The sequence below is a fragment of the Spea bombifrons genome, chromosome 3, assembly GCF_027358695.1.
Source record: "Spea bombifrons isolate aSpeBom1 chromosome 3, aSpeBom1.2.pri, whole genome shotgun sequence".
NCBI lineage: Eukaryota > Metazoa > Chordata > Amphibia > Anura > Pelobatidae > Spea > Spea bombifrons.
Genome location: NC_071089.1, coordinates 82,501,870 through 82,521,282, shown reverse-complemented (window position 1 = coordinate 82,521,282; position 19,413 = coordinate 82,501,870). Strand labels below are relative to the sequence as shown.

Here is a 19,413-nt window from a genome sequence, read left to right as displayed (position 1 = left end):
ATGCCTCCTCTTTCTTGGGGCTGATGATTTTTGCTGTAAGTGATATAGATAGATAGATTATACATTATAATTATTGGACCATAGGAAGTGCTGAGAAGTGCATTACTAGACCGTAACAAATGTATTGGCGCATTTAAGCATTCGTTTAGTTCTTCTGATCCTATTATTATGATCCTATTTGAAACTGCATACGCCCGCTCATCGCAGCTGGGAACAAACACCACCATTTTCACACTTTCAATTGCAGGAAATATCGGGCGCGCAACACAGTAATCGGTCCGGCTAGGAACTTGTTCTTCGTACAAATGGTTCCGCCCTCTAACAGGAAGAGGCCGCTGAGATACGTGATAATGTTGTAGCGGGATCGGAAGTGGACAGAAGTAGAGCGGAGCGACGATGAACAACAAATTCGATGCGTGAGTTGTCCGAGTGTTGGCGTCTGGTGGCTTTGGCAATGATAACAGGAAAAATGACAGACCTTGTTATAACTGGGACGCGGCCATATATTGAGAGCGAAAAACATGGGGCTGTTACCAGCATGATAATGACCTTTACTGAAATGTTCCCAATTAATAGGAATTTTGCAGGACGTGGCTCTGTGTAGTGTAACCATTAACATCACCCTATAATAATGGGCCTTCCAGGGCAGAACATAGAAAGTAAGTTTATGACAACAGGTTGACAGACTGGTATGACTGGCACACGGTGGGTTAGAACCACCCTTACGGTTATCAGAATGATTAATATTTGTTAGTGCGACACACAGATTGATAGATGGAAATCATCACTGTCAAGGAAATGTTATCAAGAATAATGAATGCTTTTGCACTGGAGAACATCCTATCGTTGCATTATACAGCCTGGGCGGTTTTCCTTGAAATTAGGCTTTAAAAAAAATAAATAAGAATAGAGATTGTGATGCATTTTTAATGAAATTCATGTTTCTAAATAATTCCAAATATTTTCATTTCTCTGCATGTTGATTGCCTGCCTGTTGCATCCTGTTTTTTTTTTTTTTTACATTATATATATTTGGGTGTGTAATAGAAATTAAATAAGCGGGTATTAATTATATTGGGGGCATCAAAGATTGACATACAGGTTTGATAGTTTGTAGCCAACGTTTAACCAGTAATTGTTGTTACTGTTTTTCTTCTTCCGCAGTTTGAAAGATGATGATAGTGGAGATCATGATCAAAATGAGGAGAATGGCACACAGAAAGACGGTGAGAAGGAAAAGAATGACAAGGACAAGACCCAGGCATCCTCAAGGAAAAAGGTGCGACCGACATACTGCTATCTTTTTTTTTTTTTTTTTTTTTTTTTTATAACAACACTAATTATTATTATTTGTTTTATATAGCGCCATCAAATTCCATAGTGCTGTACAATGGGTAGGCAGGACATAACAAGTAGTGTGTAACATAACAAATTGATTTACAGAGACAACAGGTGAGGACAAATAAAACTTGTTAACCTTTTTGTGAATTATATGAGATCGGAATCCTTTTGACGGATGTATATGTTGAGAAATTTTTGAAGGCACAAGAAGAGTTTGTAAATCCTGTTTAGGTGAAAAACCTCCATACAAGATTCTTGAAATTGTGTCTGTTACTCTAAGCAGGGTGAATTTGAAAATCATTTGATTAGTGGGATCCTGAAGTCCTCAGTAGTAGATTTGCCTGTTAAATTCCAGAATCCGTTTTACCACTGCTGCCTAATTGTATGGAATACTTTTCTGCATTTTCTAGACGCACCCATTTTACTTTTAAATAAAATACTGTAGAGATTGTAACGAATGTAGCAGGAATTATGTGTTTTGCTTACTTCTGTTTTTAATGTTTGTTTATTCAAATAGTTGTTGCATTTGTCATTATTATGGTTTGGTGTGGACAAAGTAGTCACATATTGTGTGTTTCCTCTTTTCTAATATCATAAGAACATTTAGTAACATATCCTTTAATCAGAAGAAAAACGATACGCTGATTTGCAGCCCAGTGGAAAAAGTCTGGGATCTCAGACAGCCTGTGCTCTTCATGTTTTACTAAAGATATTTTTTTCATATACTTAACAGTGGCTGGGAAAACACTCTGCTGTATGAAAATGTACTGCCCGGCTAGAGGTCTTTTATACCATTTATGTTTTCTTCTTCTCAGACTGTTCCAGGTCCAGCTGAGCACCCATTGCAGTACAACTACACATTCTGGTACTCCCGTAGAACGCCCGGCAGGCCAACCAGCTCCCAAAGTTATGAACAGAACATTAAACAGATTGGTACCTTTGCCTCAGTGAGTTATATGATCTTTTATTTCTCTTTATGCATGGTATTACATAGACACTGTTTTTGACAGTCGTGCCAAACTACACCGTGGACTAGAATCATATTCACATAGCTTTTTTTTTGTTGCTTTCTATACATTACTAGGGGATAATGGATGAATCAAATGCATTGTCTAACCCCCCCCTTAACAGGAAGGGCTGCTACTATGTTCGCTGTCTTCAATTAGACTTGGTACACACGTGCTAGGTCACATCAGTACATTTAAGTAAAGACATTTTTTATAATAGTGTTTTTATTACATGTGCGTTTCTAACTTTTGTCCCTTTAAATGGAATATTTAATAATCACACCTTTTAATAAATATCAATTCTATTAAGGTTATTTTATCTATTTTGAGGAATAGAGAACTCAGTGGTACATATGGCTTTCCTAAGTGTGCTTGTAACAGAATTATGTTAGGTAACCAGTCAATGCTTGTAAATTCTGTCATAGGTGGAACAATTTTGGCGGTTCTACAGCCACATGGTACGTCCTGGGGACCTAACCGGGCACAGCGACTTTCACCTCTTCAAGGAAGGGATCAAACCGATGTGGGAGGTGAGGAGCGCCTCAGGGCAGGACAAGGAAGAATGGGCTTTCGTGGCAATACTGCGCAGTATGAAATAGCATCTGCTTAAGCAGGTTGTTTAAGGAAATGCATCAGAAGATATTATTAAGAACCTGTATTATTAAAACCATACGTCCATTTTAAACCAGTTCATTAAGAGTAAATATTCCTAATAAGAAGTTTGCACATACAATATGCCTGTAAACTATATATTACACATTAATGAGAATATCATGTATATTTGTAATCCTTTAGCGGTGTTTGGCAGAAACATATTTGTCATTGAAGTTCTTATCAGTGCTGGGTATTGTTATGCCAGGGGTTTATCTATTAATCATGAACAGGGTGTCTACAATCTGAAGAGTGTTAGGAATAACTATGTCTTGTTTTATTCTTCTTGCTTGTGGTCCCCTGAGCTGAGCTAATTATGAGAGCTGTCCATTTATTAGCTGTGTGACCCTACTGAGTTTTGCCCAGGTTTTAAATCTACATGACAGCTGGGTTGGCGCTTCTCCATCCCTTAATTATCAATTTGACCAACTTGTGGTTTGGTGAATACACTTCATACTAAGTCCAGAGGTTACTTTCTGGTGCCCATTCCTGCAGGCCGATCGACAGGCAATATAATTAGAAAACAAATTGTGCTATGTCCTACCACAGATATATGCTGTCTACTGGCTCTGTAGACATTGGGCAGCCGATTATAAAGCTACCTCTTAAATATTGTTTTGTACAATACTGCTTTTTTACTTTTGCCTGCGTAGAATACAGTGGCATATGGGGCAACAGCTACATAACCTTTTTCCCTATGTTGAACACACCTTCCTTCTTATCACCCCTCATAAGGCTGCTGGAACCATACCAATAGGAGGCATTATGCTGATGCAGGTATACTGATAGCATTTATCACCAGATTTGTTGGATGTTTTTATAATCGCCAAACAAAACCGTGTAATGTATTCAAATTATGAAGCAAAATGGCAAACGTAGGGGCAACCAGCAGAAGCACTCCATTGGTACACCACTTTGCAGTGTAATTATTACATATATGACTCAGTTTGTTATAAAATGTAGGTTTGGGAAACTACTTAGCCCCACTTCATCCACTTGTCATATTGATCTTGTTATCCCCTTTTAAACCATCTATTTTTGAAACCAGTTGTATCAAATATTACAGGATGTCACCATGATCTGTGCCATCCTTCACATTTGCTTTTCCTTCCCTCTGTCACATTGATCTGTGTCTTCATTTGTATTTGCTTTTGCTTCCCTATGCATAGGATGATGCAAATAAGAATGGGGGAAAGTGGATAATCCGGCTGCGTAAAGGCTTGGCATCCCGGTGCTGGGAAAACCTGATCTTGGCCATGTTAGGAGAGCAGTTCATGGTTGGGGAAGAGATTTGTGGGGCAGTTGTCTCTGTACGTTTCCAGGTGAGAACGGACACACAACAGAACAAATCCATTCACAAAGATTAAGTCCATTCCAGTGGAACATTTAAGCAAAATATTTTTCTTTTCTATGTTCAACTACTAGGTATTTTTACTTAACCTTGCTTAGAGTTAGATTATCCTAGACTAGCAAATGTAAATTAACATCCGGTACATACTTTGGTCTCACATTAAACCTGTATACGTATTCAGCCATGGTAATACTGCATTCTGGCGAGTGTATTAAAGGGTGATGCTCGTAACATTGATTTATTCAATTTGTAGGAGGACATCATTTCTATCTGGAACAAAACTGCAAGCGACCAAGCAACTACAGCCAGGATCCGTGATACCCTGCGCAGGGTCCTGAACTTGCCTCCAAACACTGTCATGGAGTATAAAACACACACTGACAGTATCAAGTACGTACAGCAAAGCTCGCATTTCTGAGTATACCGAATAAAATGAAGTCCTATACTAGAAGAAAACTGAATAAAGGGTTTGTTTCCTGGGCGTAGTCCAAAGGAACAGACACCACAGTGGTCAATTTCCATTGAATGAGAAATAACACACTAGAGGTCTCTAGGTATGGCTTGTAAAACTGGATGCATTTTAAGAGGTAAATTACAATTTCATTTTTTTCTGATCCAAATAGTTGCCCCGAGTATTATTATCTTAAATGTAAGTAATATACTGCCTCGACTTAAAGAGCAGTATTGTCCTATTAACAAATTTTAGCAAATTCTGGTTTAGTGATTTCTCTCTGTGTGAGGAAGTATACATTCTGTTATTGGGTCATAGCATTGATTACTATGAAGATACGTTTCACAGTTTGCATCAGAGTAACATTTTATATGTAATCCGCATTGTCCCCTTTACTTACATTAGCATTCTGGGTCACTTCATAAAACATAAGGATGACATTAAAATAGGTTCCATTCTTTCTAAATATCCATATTTGTTTTTCCTTTCAGTATGTTATTATGCAAAGGTGCCTAGTCATATGTAAAGTATTGCTATATTCCAAAAAAGGGTGTTGCCGTCCACTTTCGCAGAAATAAAGGTCACCAATTTACTTTGCTTTTGTAACTATTAAAATATTGTCTCTTTTTAAGTATTTTCTGAAAGCACATATCTTGTCAATGTATATGGCTGTGGCAGTGGATATCAGATTACTGTTATTATGGATATAAGAGTGAAATTAACAAGTTTATTTTTGGCATTTAAATTTATGGGGTCTGCATTCCCCTCTGGTATTTAACAAGTTAAACCAATTAAAGATTATTTTTACTTCAGTGAACAGGTAACAAAATAAGGCTGCTTCAGCTAAATAAATTCTCTGTCAATCAGAGAAAGACATAAGACATGTCCACCACAGTTGTTGCTTGGGAGGCCAACCACATCATCTGCTTAAATTTCACATAACAAAAGAGCAAGGTCAAAGCTTCTATTAAACACTACCTGCAAATGACTAGACTGGTTTAGGATGACTATGGATTAAAGGGACATTGAGCTGCTAATTCCCAAATATATATAGTAAAACAGGATAAGTTTGGTGAACCAGTTGTCCGTATTCCACAACTTATATTTAACATTGCCTCTAATGCATGTGAATTGCAAACAAGATTTTCCCTTTTTCAAAGAATGTCAGACCAGTATTAAAATTGTGGAATATGGACAACTGGTTCACCAGCAAACTTATCCGGTTTTACCATATATATTTGAGAATTTGTAGCTCAATGTCCTTTTAATCCATGACACCTTAGTCATTTGCAGGAAAACTAAGCACACTACAGTGGGAAACGCACATTAAATGGAACATCATCCCATCAGAATTTGTAGAGGCTAATACTGTGATGGAATTTAACCCCTTCATTCCTCTATAGATGTACATCCACAAAAGTTGCAACAAGATTACCCTTAGGATGTCTGCTACACGGGAGATCAGGCTATGTCTATTGACAGCCTAGACTCCCCCCCCCTTTCCACAGAAGACAGCATCGTGTGTAACAGCATGAGCACCCGTGCACTGTTACTTAAGGGCATTCCCTTCCGGTAGGAGCTCTTTGGAGGAGAGGCGAGATCCAGCAGGGTCTAAAATAGATGGAGATACCCTAAAAGGATTGCTGTCCATGTTGCACTAACAATAAAAGAAAGTGCTGACATCCAATTACCTAGCACCCTTTTCACTAACCCCCTTAACCCTATAGGTTACTATGTAAGGGATATATGTGGCCCTCTAGAACATATGTGTGAGGTCTGTAACCAGAGGATGTTGCCGAACATAAATTGATTTATTGTACATCAGTAGCACTTCCTTTTTTTATTTTAGAATAGGCTTTTTAACATAGCAGCAGTGACAATTATTATGTTTTGTGTGTTTCTATGGTTTCAAATAAAAGCCCTATTTTTCCTGAAAAAGCATGTATAATTTGTGTGGGTACATCAAACATGGAAAAGGGGAATCTTGACTAAACCAAAATATCGGGGCAAATCGGGCAGAAAGAGTAGCTGTTGGGCAGAAAAATGGCACAGACACACTGTTTGGGGTACAAAGATGGCACTGGTAAGTTGTCTGAGGGACAAAGATGGCACTGGTATTTTCGGGGCCAGATATGGTACTGACAAGCTGTTTGATGGCAAAGCTTGCACGGTGGGAAGTGGGTGTCATGTTACTTGGGGGGGCATGCATACATACATACATACATGCATACATACATACATACTTGTATTTACCTGTTAAAAACTGGTGGAGAAATTTTTCATTTTAGTGATAAGCAGGCCATAAGTAAAGATACCAATTTCTATTTTATTTTTTTTGCTATTAGAACCTGACATTTTATTTGAGCGTGTGAAATTTCAAATCTGTGTACTGTGGAAAGTTTTAGTCTTAAGATGAATATAAGAGCCAGACAAAAAACTACTTTAGGGCCCCTATCATCAGTGCGGTGGGCAGAATCAACATCCACGTGAAGTCTTTTGAGAAGACCTTCTCATTTGGACAGGTTTACAAACAACTAGATTGTCAAATCCATTGCTTTATCTGCAGGTCTTCAAGGACCATTAAGGTTGCAGAACTATTCTGCACTCCGCTCGCATCTGGTAAACCACACAAAACTCTTCAGGTTTCCCCACTGAATCACACACTGAAATCCATGCTGACGCAGCATGTGGCTCAAAAGTTGCCCAGAGTTTAAGCCCCTTTTCATTCTTAAAGGAGTGTAACATTGACAGAATGCATGCTGCCGTAGGTAGATAAGTGTGCAAAGGGATCGCATCCAGTGCTCAAAGCACATCAGAATATTTTGTGAACCTTTAACATGACAAAGTGAGGAATACAAGTTAGTACAGCAGAGGGCATGTTTCAAGAGCTAATCGTAAAGTAAAACCTGAAGTTTGGCTACCTAATTACCAACTTGCAACAGGCTTGACAATGTGAATGAATGTATCTGTTGGCAAGTAGTACAGTAAACGTTTAAATCAATCCTAAATTCACACACAATTCTGTAGCAAAGGTTTTTCAATCATAGCTTTGAAGTGATTAAGTTTACACCACCATATTGAAATTTCATATACAGAATGGTCATGTTACTTTTGCGCTGGCTCAGTTCTTAGTACATACCTAATCAGGACACCCACCCCAAGATTTACATTCTTTTTTATCACAAAATCCAAATAATATGAGTTTGGTTTTTTGTGTTTTTGTTTGTCTTTTTGGCTGCGCAGGGCCTGGGAAGAATTTCATGGCCTGGTGAACAACAGCGGCCGCTAATTGAATTCTCCCTGCACCCAGCGGTAGGGCCTTATTTTAATTCTTACTTATAGACCAATATGTTGTTTTTTGGCATTATGGCAGAGATAAAGTACTGCTATCTATATCCGTAGAGTAGCAACACAATACAAGAATTTTTTTTTTCCTTCTGTCAGCGAAACAATCAGTTCCGACCACTTCCTCTAGTGTATGTTCCCCTGGTATACAGATTCCATCAGTTTAAACCTTTGCTTGATGCATCGTTGCGGCCATGACATATAATATTAAAGGCTTAACCTGTTCAATATTCTTCTTTTGTTTACAGGGACAAAACAAGTTTCCGAAACACAAAAATTACATTGTGAAAACGCGGAGCCGTTGCCGATACCATTGCCCCTTCTTACACCAGACATTGTTTTGTGTGTGCTGAATTTAGACCACTAACCCCCTTCCCTGTCAGAGGGCCCAGCAATCCGGGGTGAAGGCTTTAAGTTAACAGGCATCTATTCATTTTTCTTATTCTGCAACGTCAGTCTTTGCTCCAAGAACTGTCCTCCTAAAGCTGCTGCCATGGTGATGAAATTAAGTACCAAATCTTTACTTTTGGTAAACCATTTTATTTGCGTTTTATTTTGTTTAGGGATGGAAAGGTATTAGCATTCATTTTTTTCCCCCCACTCCGGCACTAATGGAGGTAAGTGCTTATTTTTCCAAACAAGCTAACCTTTCCTCCCAAAACTTGCCTTGTCATTTTTCTTCAGCACTTTGTTAGTTTCCTTTCATGTTTTACGTAAAGGATTTTGTGTATAATGAATATACTCTCGTTACCTGACCCATTACTGAGGCATATCAGTATTATTCTAAAGGTTGATGTATAAAGCAAAAAAAAAAGTGGCTGCTGACGCGTGGAACTGTCAATTTCTACCTAAGCTTCATTATTAAATTATTGGGTCTCTCTTTTTTTTATTGTTGTGATATCTTTATCTGAGGAAGACAACAAACTGGACTCAGATTTACTAAACTCACAATCTATCATAGATATTTATTGTATGTACCCATATATTTGTTTTTTTCACCCAAATTATATTCACCCTTCTTATATAGCACACTGAAATTAAATTGGTCATATTTTGACATCCCTTAAAGGGACACTGGAGGGAGTTATCCCACAAATTTTGTATTACTAGTATCAGATTAAGAATAAATTATCATTATTATTATCTTTTATTTATATAGTGCCAACAATTTACGCAGCGCTTCTTACAGTACATATGTTCAAGGGGTATGACAAGACGGGAATTGACAGACTAAGACAAACCGATACATTAGATGGAGAGAGCCCTGCTCGCAAGTTTACAATCTTGAGGGAATACATATTTTAAAACCATTTTAGTTTTTCAGCCAGCATTCTTATTAGCCATTTGTATGTGTTCTGGCTGTGTTATCAAGTAGACCAAACACCCTGACTCTTTATTATTCTGCCTGTGGTAAAGAACCCAGCCAGTCACTTTGACTAAAGAAAGTCGACGGACGACTAGCATTGCCATAAAGAATAAGCTCACCGTAGTGCCTGAGCAGGAAAAGTCACCCAAAATGTCACATGACGACAATGGTACACTCCAGGTCTGCAGATAAAGGAAGTTTATTACTAACGAAAATTTATATCAAATCAGGTTTTTGTCAATGCAAACTTGCATTACTGTTTATAACACTATAAGGAGAACCTCCCCATATGATGTCCTGTCAACTTCTACTACATTGTTATACTACTAAATGGTTCTTATATAATTTCAGTTTGGAAATATAAGTAAGCGTTAAATGGAATGCTTTCGTCATTATCAGCGACATTACTAGTTAATGCACAATTTTTATGTTCTAGTTAGCTTAATAGGATCGGCAAAGTTCATCTCTTGTAATGTGTTTGTAGAAAATAATGGGGGGGGGTTTCTTCCCCTCCTCAAACAGTTATTTTTGGGGTCCGAATACCACCACTTTATGGCTTGTTATATACATGTACAAAGTAACACTAAGTTGTCTCACTAAGGTCAGAGACTTCCATCATATAAGGAAATACTGTAGATGAACTCTTTTGCAAGCAGTTAACACAAGTCTTTCTTCTCAGGCACATATTTCTCAGCTCATCTCAAAGAACATGTAGTTCTGTAATGGAAAGATGCAAAAATGTTCATTTTTGTTTATGCAAATTTTTCCATCTGCTTTGTAGTTCCCACCTGCAGATTAGCACATTTTTCTATTTAAAGGACTTGGATCTGGTGTTTTCTTATTATAGAACACAAGATTGTGTACATCATATAAATGTATTTGTTATCTCTCACAATACTAAGGTATTTATGAAATTAGTTTTGTGGCGTTATTAATGGTGTTGAAGCACAGATTTTTTTAGGGAAAGGCTCAAGATCAGTTAATTAGAGGGAATTTTATAACTCAGCTTGACTGACAGGAACAAACCTGTGTCAGCAAGAGCAATCTTTGCAAACTGTGTAATGTTCATGAGATGTTTAAAATGGTTGTGAGGTAAAAGTCAAAGGGGTGTATTTATTAATCCATAAATTTACCAGAACGTAGCTCTAGGGATTTACTAAAACAAAATAATGTATGTCAAGGGGTGGAGTTTAATTCCCCAAATATTTCTTGTTACAAGACTGAACTCTGTGCAACACATGGGAAGCACACGATGCCTGTGTTGCTATGAGATTTTGACAACTTGCCTTTCTATTGTGCTCTCTTGGGTCAGAGGGAGACTGGGATCCTGGTGGTTTTTCCCTATAAGAAGGGCCTAGATATGCTTTTAGATCTGCCACTGAGTATCCAGATATGGAGACAATCATATTATGGTTATTGTCTTTGCAACTTAGCTCTTACTACATAGACCTCATTAAGTGTGGTTGAAACTGGCTGTGGATTTGTGTTCCGGACCTTTTAGGGGTTTAGCAAGCACAAATAGTGCCCAAATAAAGATCAGTATTAAAGAACAGCACCAAAACAGCTTGAAAGCCCTGATATTTTTTTTTCTTTTTTTTTTTTTCCCAAGCCCTGATATTTAAGGGTTACTTACCAAAAGATTAAAGGTTACTTACCAGTAAAAATGTAGCAGCCAAAAGAAGAGCCTTTTCTGGTGGAGTGAGTGAGACCAAGACTGAAAACAAGAGAACACAGCTAATTTCAGCTGAGTATTATGACAAAAAGACCACCTGTTTCACCCTTCAGGATATTTCTCTATTTTATATCCTAGATGTTAACTGTGATCATGTGTGGCGCTGTAGATGCCTCCAAACACAAATTCTTTCTGTTAGATGACTATTTTGGGATATGTGTTTCTTGTCACACCAAACCAGTGCTCTTCCCGCAAATATAGTAAAAATGCAAATAAGGCAGACAAGAAGTTATGAAGCAAATTATGAAAGTGGATGCAGTTTAATTAAGATACTTAATTAATTTGTGTTGTAAAACATGTGCAATCTGACTCTTCAAAAGTGTCCTTCAATAAGAAAACTAACCTAAAGGTTACTGTTGCAAAACGTTATCTTGCCTTAAGTGCATTGGACCCAATCCCCAATTTACTAAAAACAATACACTGACCAATAAAAACATATGACATTGGTATAAAGTAAGCATGGTGTAATCTGCAATAAGTGGGACCTCCCTAGAGGTAGCGCAGACATAAATAATGTATTAATGATGCAAGTAATTGCAAATACAAAATATTACCAAAGCACATGTAAACATGTACTTTTTGTCTATTCTCCCTTCCTTCGTAAACATATTTCTTCTCACTTTCCTCTTGGAATCCCTCTGCAGTCCGCATCTCTCCTTTCCTTCTACTATCAATTCTCACACCTTTCTCTACTTTCATCAGACCTTCTCCGCTTGTAACCAAATTAGGGTAAAGGGAACTTATCCCCACAAATATCAATGCCATATTTCATTGGTGTGTATCCTCCTATTATGCTCAGGCATACAATCCAACCCTAGCTGCTATATGCCAACCTGCTTCTGTCCCCACACTTTTCATACAAACACAAACAGCAATGGTTCTGACTTCAGACAAGTCTACTGTAACCCCAATACTTCCCAATGTTTTGATCATTTTGGGTAACTTAAACGTGCCTATTGATGATCCATCCTCCTCTGCTGCTGCTAAATTATCCCCCACCTCTTCATTTACCTACCTGGTGTGCCTCCCGCCTTTGCACATTCTCTCAGTTCTCTTTTTTTGTTAACCTTCAACTTTGCCATACTTTCCACCCCACCCCCCCTTGTAATATCATGTCTGGATTATTGCTCCTACTAACTGGTCTCACTCCACTGGCTCCCTATACACTGCAGAATTAAGTTTAAACTCCCAACCCTGGCCTATAGAGCCCTTAATAACTCTATACCCCCTATATATCTATATTCGTATGTGCGACTAAACTCCCCACCACTCTCATCGTTCCTCCAATGGCTTGCATCTCTACCATTATTGCCTTTTCCCACTTTCTTATTCAGAATTTTACACCTGCTATATCGTGTTAGTAATAATCCATCACTAGGCTAAAGTGTTTTTAGACTACTGCTTTTACATTGGCTAAATGTACTTAATTTTGACATAAGCTTTTCACTTGCATTATTGCATATAACCTTCATGTACATATATTGAAGCAAGGGAAATTGAGAGAGAGAGAGAGAGTGAAGCAAAGAATACTTGAATAAAGACTTACAGTCTAGGCCAAAAAACTCATGGTCCATGTTATAATCTTCGTTAAACCCTGGCCAACGTTTCCAAATGATTGCAATATTTTGTCCATCTAGTGATGTTACCTGCAAAAGCTAGGACATTTGAGAAACCTGCAATATAAGTCAAGGTGCTGTATAAAATGCATGAAATTGGGAAGAAATATTGACACTTCTATTGTATTTTTTCTTCTCTGAATTCAACACAGAACATACAACATACCAACTAAAGTGAAAATTAAAAATGATTTCTTAAAACTAGTATGGAGACCCGTTAAATATGCCAAGATTATTTCTTTTTAATGTTCTGCATGATATGTTACGATTTATGAAAACTGGGCCCTTCTATTAGTGCAACATGCATTTCTGTTGGAACTCAGGACCTGTTTCTTGCCTACTACCTGGAACTCTTGATCAGAGTGACAGCGAGTTGCACTCCATGACCCTTGTATCTTCATCAACCTTCTTCCTTCTGAGCTGTGCACTGTAAGATATGGACTGAACAAGCTCCACCTGGAGAAGCAGGATGGAGAAAGAGAGATCACAATATCAAATGCCATAACCCCATGCAACAAGCTTTTTTTTAACAGCTTAATAAATTATTTTTCTCTTATATGCACTGTTCATAATGAAGAAAAATATAACGTAATCCACAGTGTTACAATAAGTACATAGGCACCTGTATAGGATGATGTATCTTCATCCTATTTAACATAAGTGATTATGGATCATATATATAATAAAGACCTAAATTTGAGCAATGGCTGTAATCTTATCACCATAGCAACCAATGAAATGTTTCTTCTCATTGAATGATTCCATTGGTTGTTATGGTGATAAGACCACTGCAGCACAATCGCTTTTTATACAAATCCTCTATGTATCTTGTCTGTTAACTAGCATTACGCAGTGACTTGTTATTACCTCTGTTGCACTGACCCAATGAGACTGTTGTGATGGGAGAAGACTTTGATGGACATTAGGCAACAACCCATGCAGCACACATCCATTCTATATGGTCTGCAAAACCTCAGTACTTCTGCTCTGCTCTGGTCACATAGGTGAAGACAGCAGGAGCGAGCTGGTCCACACAGGTGAAGGCACAAACAACTGGTATCTAATTTAAAGGAGGGGAATACAGGCCATCAAAAACTGACCCAGTCAATATCCATCAACATACTCATGAAATGGGCTGTATTAAATAGCTGGAAAGAAAGCCATTGTAAATAATTAAATGGAAATAGAGATAATAAAAGTGATGCATTTTATCACATTAAAGAATCAAGGCCAATAGTTATCTGCTTTTATATGGGTGAGGAATGGGCGCTATTGTGTGTACAATGCACACAAAGTGGTGAAAAGTATAAAATGGTTATATAATATAAACTTCAGCGGAGAGATTAAGAAGACAAAATCCCGGGTCTAAACAGAGGTACATTTGTTTTTCACATTGTAATTAAATTGCTTTACAGAATGGCCTTTTCACATTATAAAAGGCTCAAGATTTAATAATTTAACTACAGATAAAGGCTCATTTACCTTCGGTAGCCACAAGTAGTTGCTTGGCTGCATGAGTGGATATGATGTAGAATCTCTCTGGGTGGCAGCTCAGACCTAAAATAGAAACAGATTCCTCATAGACTCAGAAGATGTTAGTTAAATCCAACTCACTCAGAAATGAAGAGATATATAACACTGATTTCTATATGGAGCATATACATCAAATACATTTCAAATTTGTATATGTGTATTTCAAGACTGTAGAATGAAACAAGATATAAACTGACGGCTAAAGTCAGAATCACGATTCTTCCGTCCCAACAGCCTTGTTTACTGTTAATACAGAACCATTCTATCGAGTCCCCCGTAACCTCTGCAGGGATGCAATTATTTTCATTTAGTTTAATTGTTGATGAATTTTTGAAGGATTATTGGGTTTGTGGATTTAGCTGAAGGCTGGATTAACAATAAAAAATACTATGTAGTCCTAGTGAGTTTTCCAAATATATTCTGAAACGTTACCATAGTAGGCAAGCGGGTTTTGCTTAAAGTAAGCCAGATCTGTTCATAATTTGTTCAGGGTCTAGTATGAGTTTTCATTCGAGTTTATATCGAGTATTTGATTTTGAAGGCAACTGAGAACCAAGTGAGTTTTTCCAATAAAGATAATGTCACCTACCAGAATGAGTAACATTAACATAGCTATTTTATCAAAGCAATAAACACAACTCTGGAAAAAAGGTGGCAAATTGGTAAGAGGGAAATACGCAAGAAAAAACTAAAGAAGAAGCAGAAATTAGAGGATTATATTGAGGCTGCTGTTGGGGGCCTTTGTGAATCATCATCATTTTAGATGTTCAGTGTATTTGGGGTGAAATTAGCCGACTGTATTCTCATGTGGCCTCTAGTGGTATAGTTGCTATTGATACTGGTGTTTGGAGATAACAGAGATGATGTTTGTAAAGCAATTTAAACCAGCTTCTTTTCACTGAAACAGATGATTAACTCAATGGTAGTGTTGCCACCGATCAAAGACATCACATGACAGCTAATCCCTTTAATTTTTTATGGTGGCCCACTTGCTATCGTATATATTCGAACATTTACCCCCTCAAGTTAACTGCTGTTCTTGCCATTTAACATACTTAATGCTGACTCAGCGAGTGTTTTGGGAGGGACTAAAGAGTGAAAAAACTTGGGACTACTAAGGACCTGTTCAACTGCAGCTCTGAAGCTGCAGTTTTTCATGAAAGTGAGAGATTTTTTGTAGGCTTAAAGAATGCATATTAAAGTACTTACAAGGTGCATATTTATTCTGCACTGACCACAAAGGGCTAAGTGTTATAAGTGGATATTGAGCTAATAATACTCTACAAAGAAATACAATACAGTAGATCAAAACACACTCATCACTTAGTTATAGCCTCTAACATAACTAAATATATTCTAATTAATCGCTTTCATGTATATTTTGTTTTGGAGATTTAGTTAAAAGGCAAAGAACCATACTCCCTCATGGGTTATGAGTTTCTCATTGTGGCATGACCAATATTATTTAACCATTTTCCTGTACTAAGGTTCTTTTACTGCTTCTTACCCACTCCTTGGAAGGCTAGGCAATCAGCAATATCAGTTAAGATATCTTTTATCTATTAATTATTTTAATCTGTAAATATAGTTACATGGCCTTATAGTGTGTATGTAACTGTAAAATGTAGAATTAAGGGATGGTGACAGTCCTACTCCCACAGAAATATTTAATATGTGGTCAAAGAATTGCAGTATTTGTCCACTAGGGTGCAGTCATGAGCCACATATTTTTGGTAGGGACTGTTCTCTTATGTATGTATTGTTGAAATTATGACAATGTTCTTGGTTTCATTGTATGCACCTTGGGCCCTGGTTTTACAACCCAGTAAATTGATCTAGTATTCACACATGAATTACTGGGCTGGAAAGACATGCATAAGTTACATGAAGTGGATTTTCATAATTTCCCCTAATACTTTTCGGTGCATACAAATGGCTGTATAAATTATCCTGCTCAGCAAGATTACTACATGGAATGAAATCCAAGGAACGTAACAATGTAAGTAGTAATGAGTAGTAATCTAAAGGGTACTTCACACTTTATATAAGGGCTAACCTAGTAAGGAGCATTAAAAAAAACAGCCCAACATGTGTTTCGCCAATGGCTTCTTAAGGGTCTGAACCAGAGGGAGAAAAGGTCTGCAGTATTTAGGGCTTGAAGAACCTTAATCAGGTTGTCTGATTGATTGTTAATTGTGAAACAAGGGTGTGTATGTTGCAGCCAATGGAATCTGCATGGATACCATTGTAAGCTCATTTCAGATGCCATCCTTACCTCTTGTTTCAGTAAGTCGAAATTGTTATTTACTTCTTGATATGCCCTTACCTTGGAACTCTATGGCTCCAGCGGGCTGCGAGCAGGAAGTCCCACTGACGTTGCGGAGGGTCCCGCTGATGTAGCAGGTGTTCCTGCTGATATAATTGGGTGTTTCCGCTGATGTCACGGGACACGCCGCTGTTTAAGGGGGAAGTGGATCATGTTTGAACGCCCGGAGTTTTCCGGTGGAGAAGCTGAGAATCTGTGCTTCTCCCAGAGTCTCCGGGCAAAATCTGGAGAGTTCCCAGGAATGGTTATGTCCTGTTTACTCATTGTACAGTGCTGTGGAATATGATGGTGCTATATAAAACAATAAATAATAATAATTCCGAAACAAAGAGACCTGCTCGACCATGATATAGTTTATCCAAGCCTTATAAACTGCAAACCTTTTAACTCACACAATTTAAATACAGATATACATAGCCCCCCTCACATGTCTACACACATTATCTCTCGTATAAAAGCAAGCCCACTCACATTCACTCACATTCACCCTCACACATTTGATTTTAAACGGTCACATAGACAGAATCCATGGAAAAATTAGTAGTGTGGTGATCAGTGTGTGACTGACCTAATATACTCAGTAAATACTTCTTACCAGTCCACACATTTCACAAACTGCTCACTGCTTCCAGCTTAACTCTCATGCACTATTCAGAACACTTATTGCATCTTGAACACTTTTTTATTCCTGGACATAACATTGACCTGAATAAATCCAGGAGAGGGCTTTGCTTACACAGGGACAAGTGAGAGGATGCACAGTGAGAGCTGCAATGGTAATGCACATCCATGGACCGGTCAGAGGAAATCAGATGACAAAAGTGGGGCAGTGGGCCAATTATTAAAGATAGTGCCCCAAAATCCGAACTGTGACGCAAAAACATGCTAAAAAAAGAAGTGTTCCCTACTGATTTTAAGAAGAGTGCTTACTCGTCACTGACTGACTTTTTTCAGGAGAAAGAATGCGTATTAAAATACTTAAAAAGTATCCTAATATACATTGTTTGAAGATCCTGTCTGGGACAGTGGAGTGTCCTTTGAAGCCACATCACATCATATCATATGATGATAAAATGCAAAAACAAAACCCATATTTTTTCTAATTTTACTTTCCAATTTCTCTATATGACATTCTGCACTAGTTATAGATTCATTTAGAAAGTGTGTCCCCTTGTTCTAAAAGCCACCTGACAAGATCAATGTTTTTGTTTGAAGAGGCTTGGACAAATGAGTTGACTGACTAAAAAGACATACAATACATTCCACTTTTTATTCTTAGGTAATCATATGCATCCAAGTTTTAGATTTAGTCTTTACCAATTAGCAATCCCAATGTTAAGACCACTTTGCACCAGAATCACTTCTTATACACAACCCCCAACTGTTATACAACTTGTCTTACCTTGTGGATTGGCTTTGGAGGTTATGCAGAACTGCTGAGCACCATCCAAGATCTGTAAACTGGAAAAGATTGGTTCATCTAACTCTTCGACGGCTGTTAACATTCTAGATAACTTAAATTCAGGCTCTTTAAGTCTTCCATGAAAACCTTTACCAGAGGAGGAGGTTGCAGCCATAACATGATCACATACTTTTCTCACATTACTTGTTGTGTTACTGGGTGTTTGATCCTTGGGGTTTTCATTTGTTTCTTCTGTATTTTGTTGAATAATATAATTGTTGTCTTCTTGAGATATCTGTACAGGCAGAACCTCCAGACACCTGCAGACCGTCTTCTTTTCTGTAGGAACTCTAGAGAGACTTTCAATATGTTTCTCTCTCCTAAGGTATCCGAATGGAGATGGTTGTGAACTAGTCACTGACATCTTAAAAGTCAAATGGCTTAAAGTAATGTTTTTAAGAATAATCTAAATATACCAAAGTTACTACACTCTGGTCTAATGCTAAAGTGCTTGCCTTCCTCGCTTCTCGTCTTCTTCTTGTCTACCCCACCTGCTGCTGTTGCCATCGAAACCAACCGGATACTCTTTATAATGCATCTCTGCAAGGACAATTTTGCCCTGTCATGACAAGAGATGAAGTCAACATGAAAGTAGAGACAACAACATTCTTGGAGGGATTACAGGAAATAAAATGGGAAGGCCATGGACATTCTTAACTCACAGCAACTATCTGCCAGACACACTATTTCAACAGCAGATTATCCCACGACACAATGCAGTCAATTTCATTGTGTTAGTATGGCCCAATTATACATAAGAGTATGTGTTTTTATAAGCAGTGGCCTCACTCTCCAGTATCTTTAATTCAGATTATTAAGTGTCCAGTTCTGCTCTATAAAAACCACCCTGTGTCCCCACTTAGCCTCAGTTCAGATGAGGGGAATGGTATGTTTAAGTGTTAAATAGGAAGATAGCAAGAGTGGGTAGAAGTGATCACTAGAGCCAGTTGTGGTTGACACGGTGATGAATTGAACCAAATTACATCAGTCAGCTCATTTCATCTGATGCTATCCTCTGAAACCAAGGACAATGGCCTTATTGAGTTCATGTCAGAAGCAGTTCTGGGAAATGGGCTGTTTATTTGATGCCACAATTTCTACTCTGAACTCCAATAGCATAAAATAAAAAGGAGCCCAATGCAGTATTTACTTTGACTAAGACACGGGACAGAGCAAGGCTGTGTTTACCAGATGACAACATGACAGGTTGAAAAGTTTACTCAAGGATCAGT

General features: G+C 37.9%; 1 protein-coding gene and 1 long non-coding RNA gene across 2 annotated transcripts; one reads left to right on the top strand and one right to left on the bottom strand.

Annotated features, from left to right (window-relative positions):
• Positions 1 to 297: 297 nt before the first annotated feature.
• EIF4E2 (eukaryotic translation initiation factor 4E family member 2) lies at positions 298 to 9,033 on the top strand. The gene is made up of 7 exons (XM_053459649.1): positions 298 to 416; positions 1,165 to 1,279; positions 2,157 to 2,288; positions 2,774 to 2,878; positions 4,169 to 4,321; positions 4,604 to 4,740; positions 8,395 to 9,033. Exons 1-7 carry the CDS (start codon positions 397 to 399, stop codon positions 8,432 to 8,434), a joined length of 702 nt encoding a protein of 233 aa, XP_053315624.1. The 5' UTR covers positions 298 to 396; the 3' UTR covers positions 8,435 to 9,033.
• Positions 9,034 to 9,719: 686 nt separating this feature from the next.
• LOC128484341 (uncharacterized) lies at positions 9,720 to 12,942 on the bottom strand. Its single transcript, XR_008351145.1, has 3 exons — positions 12,791 to 12,942; positions 11,168 to 11,226; positions 9,720 to 10,229 (listed from the first exon to the last, which is right to left on the bottom strand). It is a non-coding gene; the product is annotated as an uncharacterized LOC128484341 (long non-coding RNA).
• Between the last annotated feature and the right edge of the window lie 6,471 nt (positions 12,943 to 19,413).

Coding starts and splice junctions, on each gene's coding strand:
- EIF4E2 (XM_053459649.1), top strand. CDS start 397: ATGAACAACAAATTCGATGC. Junction 2,289..2,773: donor AGATTGGTACCTTTGCCTCA/GTGAGTTATATG, acceptor ATTCTGTCATAG/GTGGAACAATTTTGGCGGTT. Junction 4,741..8,394: donor ACACACACTGACAGTATCAA/GTACGTACAGCA, acceptor TTTTGTTTACAG/GGACAAAACAAGTTTCCGAA.